Source organism: Metopolophium dirhodum, chromosome 1 (assembly GCF_019925205.1).
Source record: "Metopolophium dirhodum isolate CAU chromosome 1, ASM1992520v1, whole genome shotgun sequence".
Classification (NCBI taxonomy): Eukaryota; Metazoa; Arthropoda; class Insecta; order Hemiptera; family Aphididae; genus Metopolophium; species Metopolophium dirhodum.
This window is the reverse complement of record NC_083560.1, coordinates 34,656,000-34,669,799: the sequence shown is the minus strand read 5'-3', so window position 1 is coordinate 34,669,799 and position 13,800 is coordinate 34,656,000. Positions and strand designations below refer to the sequence as shown.

At 37.5% G+C, this 13,800-nt stretch overlaps 1 protein-coding gene across 1 annotated transcript; it reads left to right on the top strand.

Annotated features, from left to right (window-relative positions):
* The first annotated feature begins 520 nt into the window (after positions 1-520).
* LOC132937126 (uncharacterized) lies at positions 521-3,976 on the top strand. The gene has a single exon (XM_061003958.1). It carries the CDS (start codon positions 521-523, stop codon positions 3,974-3,976), a length of 3,456 nt encoding a protein of 1,151 aa, XP_060859941.1.
* Positions 3,977-13,800: the final 9,824 nt, after the last annotated feature.

The following is a 13,800-nucleotide window of genomic DNA, read 5'->3' as shown; positions in this document are numbered from 1 at the left end:
ATCTAATAAATCACAGTGATACTCTAATTCGTGTTATAATCTTTTAGTATTTGAATCCTGACACCCCCCTAAGCATATTTTTATAGCTTTCATATCAGAAGTGGGATACGACTTTTTGAGCGCAAGGAGTCGATTGTATCCGCCGTGCCGTCTACCGCAGTTTCGCGTCGTCGTTTTCGCGAGTGCCGAAAAGCAACGCGTTCGTGAAAATCGCCGAGTGCCGAAAAGTAACGTGTCCGTGAAAATCCGTCTCACGTACTCACGTGTTGTACACGCCGCCGTGTGCCGTCGCGGTTCAAAGTTCGACCTTGCGATTTTGGAGGTTAGTTCTTATCGCAATCGTTATCGCGACCGTGTGCGACGTTTATCGCAATCGTTACCCCGATCGTGCGCGCCGCTTATCGCAACCGGCACCGCGACCGTGCGCATCGCTTATCGCAACCGGCACCACGACGTTAACGCAACGCGACGATATCGAGTTTTGTGTCGACAGTGTTTACTGTTTACGTTCGTCTACACGATGACGGACGACAATTCAACACCGAAGGCTCCTTCGTACAACACATTGTTTGAGGAAGTGCGCGCGTTGACCGAAAGGTTACAAGCACTCGAAAGTGCCTCCTCTGCACAACAGCTGCCTATACAAAATAATGTCTCCTCAGCCGCCACCTCAATCGACTACCGCATACTCCCGGATGTGGGAACGTCCATCTGGTCGTTCACCGGACACGAGTCGAGCAGCCAAGCGGAGGATTGGATCAGCTCTGTGGACGGGATGGCTCAGGTCAACCAGTGGCCCTTACGACACCATTTGCAATACGTTCGATCGCACATCTCGCAAGCCGCGCGGAGTTGGTACCTGTTGGAAGAGTTCCGGGATTGGGACACCTTCGTCCGGAGGTTCAAAACCACGTTCGTACGCACGTTGCGTAAGGCCGATCTGTGGCGTGAACTCGAAGCCCGAATTCAAGAGCCGAACGAGCCCACCATTGATTATTTCTATGCAAAACTCGGGTTGTGCCACTCGCTTGATTTGACGTTCGCTGATACGCGGGAATACGTCGTCGAGGGACTGAGGTCGCAAGCCCTGACCGACTGGGTCTACAGTCGTACTCACCTCAACCGCGACGATCTTTTATCGGACATTCGAGATTGGGAACGTATGCGCACCAAGAGAAAAGAAAAGTTCGAGGCCGCCGGGTCGACGTTTTCCAAACCCCGTAAACCGAAGGCCACCACCGAACAGCCTAGTGCGAAATCGACTAGCGTCGCACCCGCTGTTCTGCCGAAAACGACGTCTGGCGCGGTCGCTGGATTGTCGACGTCCGAGCCCGAACTGAAAACGGACGCGTCGAGGGACCGTCCGACGATTTATTGTTATAATTGCCGTGGTACGGGACATATCAGTAAGGATTGCCCGAAACCAAGACGACCGATTAAGTGTTCTAACTGTAGCTCCAATCAGCACACACGCGGCCGATGCCCGGAGGTCGCTGAACGTTCTGAGGGCGCGTCCGCCGCCGATCATGCGTACCGTGTCGACGCAAGTTCGAGCACAAGGCCGAAAAATCCGTTTTCAAAAACCGTGTTGGTTAACGGACATGCCGTAACCGGCCTGATCGACTCGGGCAGCTCCGCTGTGTTGATACGTTTATCGATAGCCCGCGAGTGCGGTATCGACGTACGCGACGCCGTGTGTCCACTGTACACCGTAGGAAATGCCGATAAACCTGGTGCGACGACGATCGGCGAAGGCTTCGCCGACGTCACCGTCGACGAGGTGCTGGGAGCTGACCACGTTCTGAAGGTTGTGCCTGACAACGCGATACCTGTTGACGTGTTGGTCGGTCGCACATGGCTTAACCTCCCGCACGTAAATTACTCAAAACAAGCGGGTGAAATTGTTTTTGAATCAAACAGCTGCGTGTCCGTCGACGCACTCGCCAAGACGTATGTCGCCGGCGACGACAAAATCTACGTCGCGGAAACCGAACAGCAGCCGCCCACGAAGGAACCCATCACAGTCGACGACGTTGTGTTCGACGCCAACGTGACGGAGGTTCAACGCGAATCGCTGATCGAGCTACTAAACGAATATCGCGACGCCTTCGCGAAAAATATTAAGGAGCTCGGCTGTACGAATGTAATTTCGATGGACATCACGGAAATTCCTGATAGCACTCCGGTTAATCTCAAGCCATATCGAACGTCACCCTCCGACCGCCGCTTGATCGCTGACACGATTCGAGACTGGAAGGAAGCAGGTATCGTGAGCGACTCGACCTCCCAGTACGCCAGCCCAGTGCTCTTCGTTAGCAAGTCGTCGGGTGAAAAGCGACTATGTGTGGATTACCGACGTCTGAACCAACAAACCATGAACCAGCCGTACCCAATGCCCGACGTGGATTCGCAGCTCGGTGCACTGTCTCACGGCGTGATTTTTACAGTCCTGGATTTATCCAACGGATTTCTGCAAGTGCTGCTTACCCCCGCGGCCAAAGATAAAACAGCGTTCGTCACCGAAGAGTCGACCGCCAAGTTTGAGCGCATGCCTTTTGGGTTAAAGGGTGCGCCGGGGACGTTCCAGAAAATGATGGGAATCGTATTCGAAAATTTGAAGAAGGACGGAGTTTTGAGCACGTATTTGGACGACATCATACTACCGTCGAAAAATTGGGAGCTGATGATGAGCGATCTGCGTCGAGTCTTAAGCGCTTTACGCGACGCAAACCTCACGCTCAAACCATCGAAATGCAAGTTCGGTGCCCGTGAGCTCGATTATCTGGGCTTCCGCATTTCTGAAGGGACCGTCAAGCCAGGTCGCAAGGTGCACGTGATCGCCGAGTTCCCACGTCCATCCGATGCTCACGAAGTCCGACGGTTTTTGGGTCTAGCTGGCTACTTCTGGAGATTTATAGTGAGATACGCCCAAATCGCGGCCCCGCTCACACAGTTGACCGGTAAGGACGTGCCATTCGACTGGTCTCAGGAACGGGAAGAAGCTTTTACCACCCTCCGGGAAGCTCTGTGTAATGAGCCCGTGGTCAGCATGTACGACCCTAACGCCGCCGTCACTCAAGTGCACACGGATGCCAGCAGCCACGCGCTGTCCGGCATATTATTACAAGGTGACACCGCGACGACGTTACACATGGTATACGCCGTGAGTAAGAGAACGACTTCCGCCGAGTCAAAGTATCATTCGTCCCGCCTAGAATTATACGCGATAATTTGGACCCTTAACCGTCTACGTCAGTTTTTATTGGGTGTCAAGTTCGTCGTGTACACTGACTGTCAGGCTCTGGTCTACCTGAACCTACATAAGACAGTTAAGCCGCAAATAGCCCGCTGGTACGAGGTGCTCCACGAGTACGATTTTGAGATAAGATATCGTCCGGGAACACGCATGGCCCACGTCGACGCCCTTTCTCGAGCGACCGACGACGAGACGGAGTCGAGATCCGTCGACGTAGAGCTGACTGAGCGACTCGAAGTGTGCGTCGCCCTGACGAAAGAAGAACGAGTTCGTTTTATGCAGCAAGCTGACGAACGATCATGCAGGTTAATTGAACTCCTCGAAGTCCACGGTAAACTCACCAAGCAGGAGAAAAACGAGGTCGAGAATTACGAGCTGTCCTCGGGTGTCTTATACCGACGATATAAGGGACGCACGCTGCTGGTAATCCCAAAATCAATGAGAAAAAGTATTGTTATCGAAGCTCATGACCACGGAGGTCATTTCGCCGTCGATAGAACCGTGGCACGAATTACCGCCGACTACTGGTTTTCGTGTCTTCGCCGTTACGTACGTCAACACATCGCTATGTGCATCGACTGTCTCACACATAAGCGCCCTTCCGGCAAGAGGCCCGGAATGTTGCACCAATACCGCCAGGACGACGTCCGTTTCAAATTATACACGTCGACCACCTGGGGCCGTTCGAGACATCCACAGCGAACAATAAGTATTTGTTAGTAGTGGCGGATAATCTCACCAAGTATGTCTACCTCTACCCATGCAGAACCACCGACGCCGCCGGCGTAATACGCCTGTTGAAGAAGTTTTGCGACGAAAGAGGCATCCCGGATCGGATTATTTCCGATAGAGGTACCTGCTTCACATCACAAACGTTTCGCCGGTTTTGCCTCGACCGCGAAATCGCGCATACATTGAATTCCACCCGACACCCCCAAGCTAACGGTCAGGTCGAGAGAGCGAATAGGACAATTATTCCTCTCCTCGGCTTGTCGACCACGGATCAGCGTCGATGGGACACTAAGGTAAAGAACGTCGAACGCATGATGAACACCGCCGTGAATAAGACAACGTCGAGGACACCCTACGAAGTCCTCCATGGCTACCGACCGCGTTTCCGATCCGGAGCGCTGTCCGCGTTGAGCCGTACCCAGAACGAGAGTACCCCGCCCGAGGATGTTCAAGCGGAGGTGAGGGATCAGATAATTATCGAACAAGCCAAAATGAAAACCCAACACGACCGGAAGCACTTCGACGGAATTTGGTTTGACGTCGGGGAGGTGGTGGTCATGTTGAAACAACCCACGGCGGGCCAGCCGACGAAGCTACAAGCCAAATACCGAGAAAAACCACTGCAAGTAATGGAAGTATTACCTAGCAATACGTACCGCGTCGCCGAGCTAGGTTCGAACGGACACGAGACGTATGCGACTACCGCGCATGTTTCGCAACTCAAGTCGTGGCGTATCCTACGCGAATTCGACGACGAGGGCAAGTTCAACGACCGGGATCACTCCAGCGACGAATCCAGCGACGAGGTCAACGACCGGGATCAATCCGGCGACGAGGTCAACAGCCAGAACACGCCCAACGACGAGGTTCAGCCTCATGACCAATTTCGTCAGTCCACTAGAAGGCGTAAGTTACCCGCGCGACTCGAAGACTACGAGCTCGGCCGGCCTTAAGTCGCCATTGTTTTTTTTGTTAAAAGAAAGAAAAGTTTATATTCGTTGTCTCATGATTTATTTATTTATTTTTTTTTTTGAATTAATTGTCCGCCATCGATGTCGATGCGAACAATTATTTATTAAAATGTATTCGTTCGAATTACCTTACGTAATTGTTATGTGTTTTATATAATCGCCGCACTCGTTTTTTTTTGTATTATTAATAATGAGCTTCGCCGTCGATGACGACGCAAGTTCCGATCGCTCACGCCGCGATTACTATTTTAGAATTGTGCGATAATTTAATTTTTTTTGTTATATGAAACTTCAATTTTGTAAACGGCCCGGGGACGGACCGTAAGTTAGGAAGGCCGAATGTTAGCGATCTTTTTTTTTGTACACTTGGGCAGCACTGGACGGCCGGCGGACAGTCTGTCTCCGCCGCCGTACTTCGTAGTTCGTACATCGTTCTGTTTTGCCGATACCGTAGAGCACGACGCTTGTGCTCTAGGTCGAACCGCCGTTACCCGTCTGAACTTCTGTAGTTTTATAATCGTTTTACGCTTCGGCGACGTTTGTTTGCTAATGTCTAATAAATCACAGTGATACTCTAATTCGTGTTATAATCTTTTAGTATTTGAATCCTGACACCCCCCCTAAGCATATTTTTATAGCTTTCACAAAATATAGTAAATCACCAGAAACTCAAAGTGTTTAATGTGACTCACCCAAAAGAATAGTTTGGCGACCCCTGGCGTATACCTAAGCCTTAATGGATTTTACACGACGTGAACATTATTGTTATTATTATTATTATTATTATTACTGTACGATCTGTCCGCGACAAAAAGATAAATAATTTGGGGGGGGGGGGGATAGTCTATAATCACCGGAGGGTAGATCGGAATAATAATGCACCTGCAGGACGTAAACCTGTACCTATAACTGCCGTATAATGTATCCCCCAAAAAACACTTGTGTAAAAAACCCGCTAAGTAAAAAAAACATTAAAATAATAAAATTGCTTTGAAATGTGTAATATAAGTAAAGACTGGATTTATTTGTTTTTACATATCGCTACTGAGTATACGTACCTCTTATGACCGTAAAAAAGTGAACGGATTTCGTAAATATCAAGTTTTTAAAATGAATAAAAGAAAAAAAACAGTGAATTAAAAAGATGCCAGTGTATGTTACATCTCACTAATTAAATAAAGGAATATTGTAAAAAATGTTTTTTTTTCTTTTTTATTTGAAATAAACAATCTGTACAATTTGCACAATAAGCTTATATGATATAAGTACATGATACGTGACAGGCGTGATTTAAGCACCCACCCATTAGTGACACTTGACTAATTGGTAAAAAATGTAATTAAAAAAAATTGCATATTATACATAGGTATAACATTTTTGCATATTTTTTTATTTCCTAAGATACTGAGAATATTTTATGTTTTTTTAGAGAATATAAATCCAATCTTTAGAAATTAGGTAGAATCTAAATAAATGGTCTAAATAAGTCTTATGTTTAAAATATATTTAATAGTTATCCAAATTTAATAGAAATTAATTGTTTATATTTATTTGTTATATGAATTATTTGAAATAAAATCAATTACAATTTAGTTTACTTGGCTGGAAGATTTAGCAACCTTAAAATTGTATAGATGAACATTATGATATTATGTAATATGTGATGCAGATTTTCTTAAAACTAATAAGGAGGTACATATTTTGTTTTTCGGAATATCGAGTATAAAAACCTAAGGTCTAGCTATAGCACTGTGTATACTATATAGTACGTATGTTATATAATACAAGCCCAGTCAAAATAAATAGATTTGTATCTGACGAAGCAAACTAAATTTGAATTGATTTCAGTTAAAATGATACAGACGTTTTACTAAAAACTTCCTTTTTTTTTTACTTAGGTCACCCGTTAGAATATTGGACAAACAAAAATTGTGCTTAACGAAGGGGAAACATTTTAAATCGTGCTTTTTAGATTGTAGACATATATATTTGTTTGTAGTTAATTGCACTCAGCAGCGACTTTTATTTATAATTAATATTATTTGTATGATAGTCATTAGCATTATCTATTGACGGCACCGTGAGGAATCGACGCAATCACTGTCCTCCAAAAATGATATAGTGTAATTAAATATCATAACTATCAAAATAGTAATGATAAATATAAATATAATCATGATAAATCGCTTGAAATGTATTTATGTAAAATTGTAATTTTAAAAATATAGATAAAAATATAAAAAAGTAGTGTAAAAATATAAATAAAATTGTATGTAAATGTATAAATAAAATTTTATTGCAATGATATAAGTAAAATCTTTTTTTTAAGTAAAGCCATGTGTTTGACGTATTCCCTCACCTCATATTACTTTTTTTATATTAGATTCTGAGCGGAGCGAGAAAGCTAGTGGTTTTACAATGGTGTTTATTTATTTAGTTTTTTTTTTATCCTGTATACAAAATTTCTAACAGAAGGACTTTTTCAATTTCAACAATTAATATTATCTTATATTTTAAAAAATTGGATCAAGTTGGTACTTTAAAAGGGTAATTTTTCAATTTTCTCAATATTTATTTAATGCCACAGGAGAAACCACCGACAAAATACGAAAAACCGCTAAAAATGGGACTTAAATTTCTAACGATTAGCTTATCACAGTAGAAACGGTACGATTCTTGTTTCCGCCAAAAAAAGTTTGGAAACCATAGGTTTTAATTTTTAAGCAATATATGTCGTGGTATGTATAAAATATAGTATTGTAATAACGTAAAATAAGATGTAACATGTAGGTAAAAGCAATGGCATTTGTAAATAATTGCAAAGATCATAAACAAATATATACATCAAAATATTCGATAGTTGTTGATAATCGTCGATAACGGAAAAAAGCATACACTGTATAGTTTAAACAAAAAAATATTAAACTGTTTAAAAACTACAGAAGACGCAATTACTAAAAAAAATTGCAATGAAATTAGTAGATAGGTACACTTTTGTCAAAACTGTTTCTTTTAATTATATGAATTTTAAAATCTGACCTATACTTACGAATGTGATTTTTTATAACCTGACATATCCTTGTATTATAATAGTTATTATTTTTTGTGACATTTTTAATTATTTAAAAATAACGATATAACGTGTTTTTTTTCAAAACTCTATTGAGACTATATTTGATCTATACCTACTTGTATTATAATTTGAAATAATTAAATATAAATGATATATTATAATATGCAATTACATAATATTTAAATACACCAATTTAATCGTGCCTATATTCGACTAATGTATTATTATTATCCACTTGTATTATAATTTATAATAATAAGAATATTATATATTATTTATAATATAGAATATATTATACTGTACATAGTTCCCAAATAATAATTGACGGAAACGTCTTGTTGGCGGAAACGGGATATGCGTAAATCGGGGAATCTGTTTTTTGGCGGAAATGGACCAAGCCCGTTGAAAACTTGGCCCGTGTTTTTCACAGATAAAAATGATTGACGTGTAAATTCGGTGTAATTTACCTACGTATAATATTTTTGTAAACCATTTACCATTCCCTAAAGGACACCATGAGGAGGCAATTCACATCGTTCTCCAAAAATAATTTTGATTTTCATATTATTATTCATAGTATGAAATTCGTTATGTAAATGTAAAATTGTGTAAACATTTAAGTAAAATGTTTCCGTATCAAAAAATCTATTTGCAGATTAAATTATGTCGTGCTTATTATATTTTATTGGTCAAAGTTGTTGGGCCAAGTTTCCAAGCAACCTTTTTCCTTACCTTAAATTTCCGGCCCTATTTATAATTTACCTATTTTACTACCTAGAATTTTGGGGCCGTGTTTACAATTGACCTATTTTATTAGCTACAATTTCCGGGCCAAGCTTACAACAAAAAAGGTAACCGCAAGGCACAGTTTACATTTGCCCCACGGACCACGGGTGACTACAATAACAGTGAATATATTTGCAAAAATCCGGTAGTTACTTACAAAGTATAAACGCCTGTATTGTTTAAAAAATACAGGTAATAGCTCTAACTTTAATATACGATTTTGTTTTAATTACATGAATTTTTCCAAATATCCAGCATAAAACCGTTTTTTGCTAACAAAAATATAGGATAATAATATATAAATATTAAGTAATATATTACCTTATCGTAGAATTGGATACGTTTTATTCAACGGCAAAACCACGCTATATTAGAACTATGTGTATATCAACGTATGTACCAATGTCATTCATTAAATATATAGTCAATTCCTTATATATTATGTTTATTATTATTATTAGGTATATATTATTGTTTGCTATAGGTATACAACTTGAGGGTATTACTTCCCGGGTAGCGGCTCGGTCTCATTTATATGGTGGGAAAGTATAACCTAACTTATGTTATACCAAAGCTTGATGGCTTCGGTCATTAAAGAACTAAAACAAAAAAGAATAGTTAAAAATAACACTTAAAAAATATAAGAACAAAGAAATATCGGTTGAACATTTTAATATTTTATGCATTTTTAACAACAATAATTGTTAAATTTTAAATTTTATAAATGTTGCATAAATTTGAACTTAAAATAAAACTTTATTTATATTCATAGAAAAACAAACTAAAAATATTAAAATCTTAAACTGTCCGTATACAGCTCAAAACAAGTCAAAATATTTTGTACATTTTATCAAGTATAGGAATTGATAAAATAAATACGTTTATATTACTTGAGATTTCTATCATACGTGATAGAAATCTCAAGTGTCTACGGTTATTGGTTTTTGAATTACAACAAAATAAGAACATCGCTACGTTAGAAATCGAGTAAATATCCAATGTTGTAAAAATGTGAACTTCGAACGCTCATAAAAATTTAACTTGGACTTTCTTATAGCTATTTTTTTTTTAATAAAAGTAGCTAACCTTATAAGGAATCTTTTATTATATTTTAAAATCTTAGATTTAAAAAGAAAAAGAAAAATATTTATGAATTCTTAGAATCTTAACTCAAAATAATTTGCTGAAATTCATGATTTTTCCGGATATTGTCAAGATTAGAACTGAAAATGCTTATAAAATAAAACTGTGACTGTGTTTTTAATATTTTTCAAATATCGTTGTAACAATATATTAGGAGCTTGCATTAAGTTTTCAATCTTTTTTACTCAACAAATAAAGTTTTATTGACATTTGTAGAATAAAAAATTTAAATAATTATTAGAAACTGAAAATGTCTGTTCAAAACAAACCAAAATATTTTGTAAATGTTATGGTGTATAGAAAATTTTAATATAAACATTTAATCATAATTTCAAGAATCTACGGTAAATTTTTTTAGAGTTATACCTAACCAAAAACCAAAAATAATATGTCAAAAATCGATTTTGTGTAAAAATTCCCGTTTTTCTTTTGTTTTTACAGCACTTTTGGAAACTACTGGGAAATTTTTATTTCTAAATTATAATTATTTTTATATTCTAAATTGTATTAAATTATTTTGTAGTTGGAAATTCAAAAAAATATTTTTCACAGTTAACACTTGATAATGTAATACAAGTTTACTTGTAAGTTTTCCTTTAAAGTAAAAAGTAAATTCATTTTTATGAGCGTTCATATGCTGTAGTTGAGGATTTTTCCGGCAAAGCATTTTGAACTGTAAATGAACGAGTTCTTATCAAAATATTCTTTTATTTAATTGTAATTCAAAAACGAAAAACAATAGATTCACTTTCAGGGGTGGACTGGGCATCTGTGCTATTGTGCAATTGTACTGTATTAATTATTATACACGATGTCATTAGGATATATCTGTGGGCTGGAGCTCCTCCATAAAAATAAATCCGATAGAGGTTTGTCCTTATCCCTATCATCATTCAAAATCGGATATGGCAGCGCTATCTAACTAGGAAATTGAGCAGCTGTGAGAGCCAGTTCTTTACGCACGCGTTAAAGTTAAAAAATATTTGACACAGTAGATGGCGCTGCCGTTATCGAATCATGGATTCATAGACATTACAGCATTAAGGTAGCTCCATGTTTTAAGGAGTAATATTTAGGCAATTCACATGACATGAATATTTGGTCTATAATATGTACGTAATATAAATATATTTTATTCATAACATCACTACCTAGGTATACTATAAAGATTGAAATAAAAATATAATATAAGTATCTTAAGAAATAGAGGCTGCCACATATTATACTGTCTCCTCTCAGAATAGTTTTTTGTATATTATGCATAACTATAGGTAACTATTTATCTGCATATTATTGGATTCAAATTTAACAAATCCAAGTTTTACCCAAGTTCAGGAAATAAATTCCGGGGGATAGAAATTAATTTCTATCCATGCAGTTATTACTACAGCCCTGTGTTTGGTATAAAAAGTCTACAGGTTATTACCATATAATAAATAATTAATATCGGTATACAAAGTGGCCCTATCATCTCTTATATTTTGTAAGTTCACAGATTTAAAATAAAGTAAATCGCTCGTAAAAATTATGTTAGTTTCTGAATTATATAGTTAGGTTAGATTAGGTACCTATAAAATATTCTTCTAAACATATTTCGTACAGAGTGCAGCGATGAATGTATTAGTTTTACAAACATAGTTCATTATTTATAGTAATTTTTCATGATATAAAATTGAGTACATATTATTTTATAATGATTAATAATAATTTATCTACATACTTACATAATTTTTGGATTCTGATCGGAGTGAGGGATCTAGTGGTTTTACAATGGTTATCAACATATAGCGGCTATAATAAAATATAATAGTAATATAAAATATCCAGACCGATGAACCGTCCCCGCTCAGAATCGTTTTTCGTATGTAAAGATATGATATCATTGAATTCATATTTAATACATTCCATTTACAGAGACCCACTTGTAATCTACTGTACAGTAGAGCGACATTCACTTACCCACTTTTTTTTTAAACTGTATTGGATGCGTTAAAAAAATATATTTTGGAGATAAATATGGGATCCAAAAATCAATGGGTCCCGGGACCGTGCCCCCCTTGCCCGCCCCCCTTAATCTGGACTTGATTACGGTAGGTACCCAGAAAATTTTTTTTGACATTTACAGTTTTTTTTTTTTTTTTTATCATTTCTAACTCTTACTCAAGTGTAATAGTATTCCATTAGAATACGCAACTTTTAATACCTCACTATTAAAATAAAGTTGAATTTTTAGGAGAATAAAATGAGATTATTTGAAGGTTTGTAATGATATGCTCACACACCATTATAATAAACTAAAATTTTACAGAATAATAAACAACGGCCAGACTGTCGCTTGTAGAAATCGGTCGAATAAAATAAAACCATTAACAACGACAACTAAGATATCGACACGCACTCATAACAATATTACGAAGGATGTGTGTGACCTTATTTTATGCTGACGCCAAAGAATAATCTAGTTCCCAGGCTCACAATAATTTAGTGACAAAGCCACCCACCACTCTCTGGTCAGCATCCTCGCGCCCGTCCCTTAAATCAGTGCATGAGCACCAACCACCAGAGTAACAACCTCTCAAGTACCAAAGAAACCGATTTCGACAACTGGACTTCTTATGCAAGCAATAATTAGTGCGTTCGTTAATTCAATTTGTGTTTTTGAAGTATTACTTTGTTTTATCTAAAACCTAAAACTCCTACAATATTATCTACATACAACTGCAAATCAGGTAAGGCTTATAATATAATATTTTATGTTGATTGCAGTTAATACATTCTATGTGCTTTTTTCCATAAAACTATATTGTACGGTGTATTTGATCTAATTCTCGAATACACGATCTCAAGAGCCCTCCGAACACCTGGAGGAAGGTAATAGCGTAATTTTACTACTCTAACTTTTAATATTTTAATATAACTATCGACAGGAGTCGTATTTATATTTATTTTTATTTTATCTTATTTCTACGTTATTACAGTTTTTTGGAGAATATTAGCATCATATTTTAGGTATTTTAAGAGAATATAAATCCGGTCTTTACTTATTAGTCTATACTATAAGACGATCCCAATCGATTTATCGTTGTTTTTCCAATGAAAATGTATGTTTAATGTATCATTCTACTTTAAAAGTACGTACCTTTTACTGTTTTAGGTTTTTACCCCAAAATTACACGATGGAGTTATGATTTCTGCAGTAAAATAAAATAACTAATAGAAAAACAATTTTTTAAATTCATTAAAAAAATATTACTAATATTTCTATTTTTATTACACACCTATTGTGTACGCTTCTGTGACTTCAGTTATACAAAACTACACGTCTTGCTTATTATCCTATATTGCGTGTGTGTTAGACAAAAACAGAAAATCACGGTATCGAATCCCCTTAATAGTAGTTTTAAATATATTGTAGATTTCCTTGATATTGACGAATTTCGTAAAAATGTTAACTTCAACCAATTATAAAATAAGATTCTGACTGAGTTTTCGATATTTTTTAATTGAAAAATGAACAAACTTACAAGCGGATAATAATATTTATATAGATAATATATAAATATAAAGTAGCGGCTGTCATTTGATATGCGCTCTAATAGATTACAATGATGGTATTTAATGCACAAATGCACAATGCACAAACTCAAAGTATAGAAAGTTTGTAAGGTACTTAGAGGCAAAAAATTTAAAAAAAACATGATTTTAACAACTCTAGAAATTCTTCCAAAGTATAATAGTATACCGCGATGGAAAATTATTGTGAAGACATGACGTATCAACATAATTTATGATTAATACACATAATATGCTTACATGTTTCTACGTTTTTATACAAGTTT

What these genes read in the sequence shown, in the direction of transcription:
- LOC132937126 (XM_061003958.1), top strand. Translation starts at nt 521, where the DNA reads ATGACGGACGACAATTCAACACCGAAGGCTCCTTCGTACAACACATTG.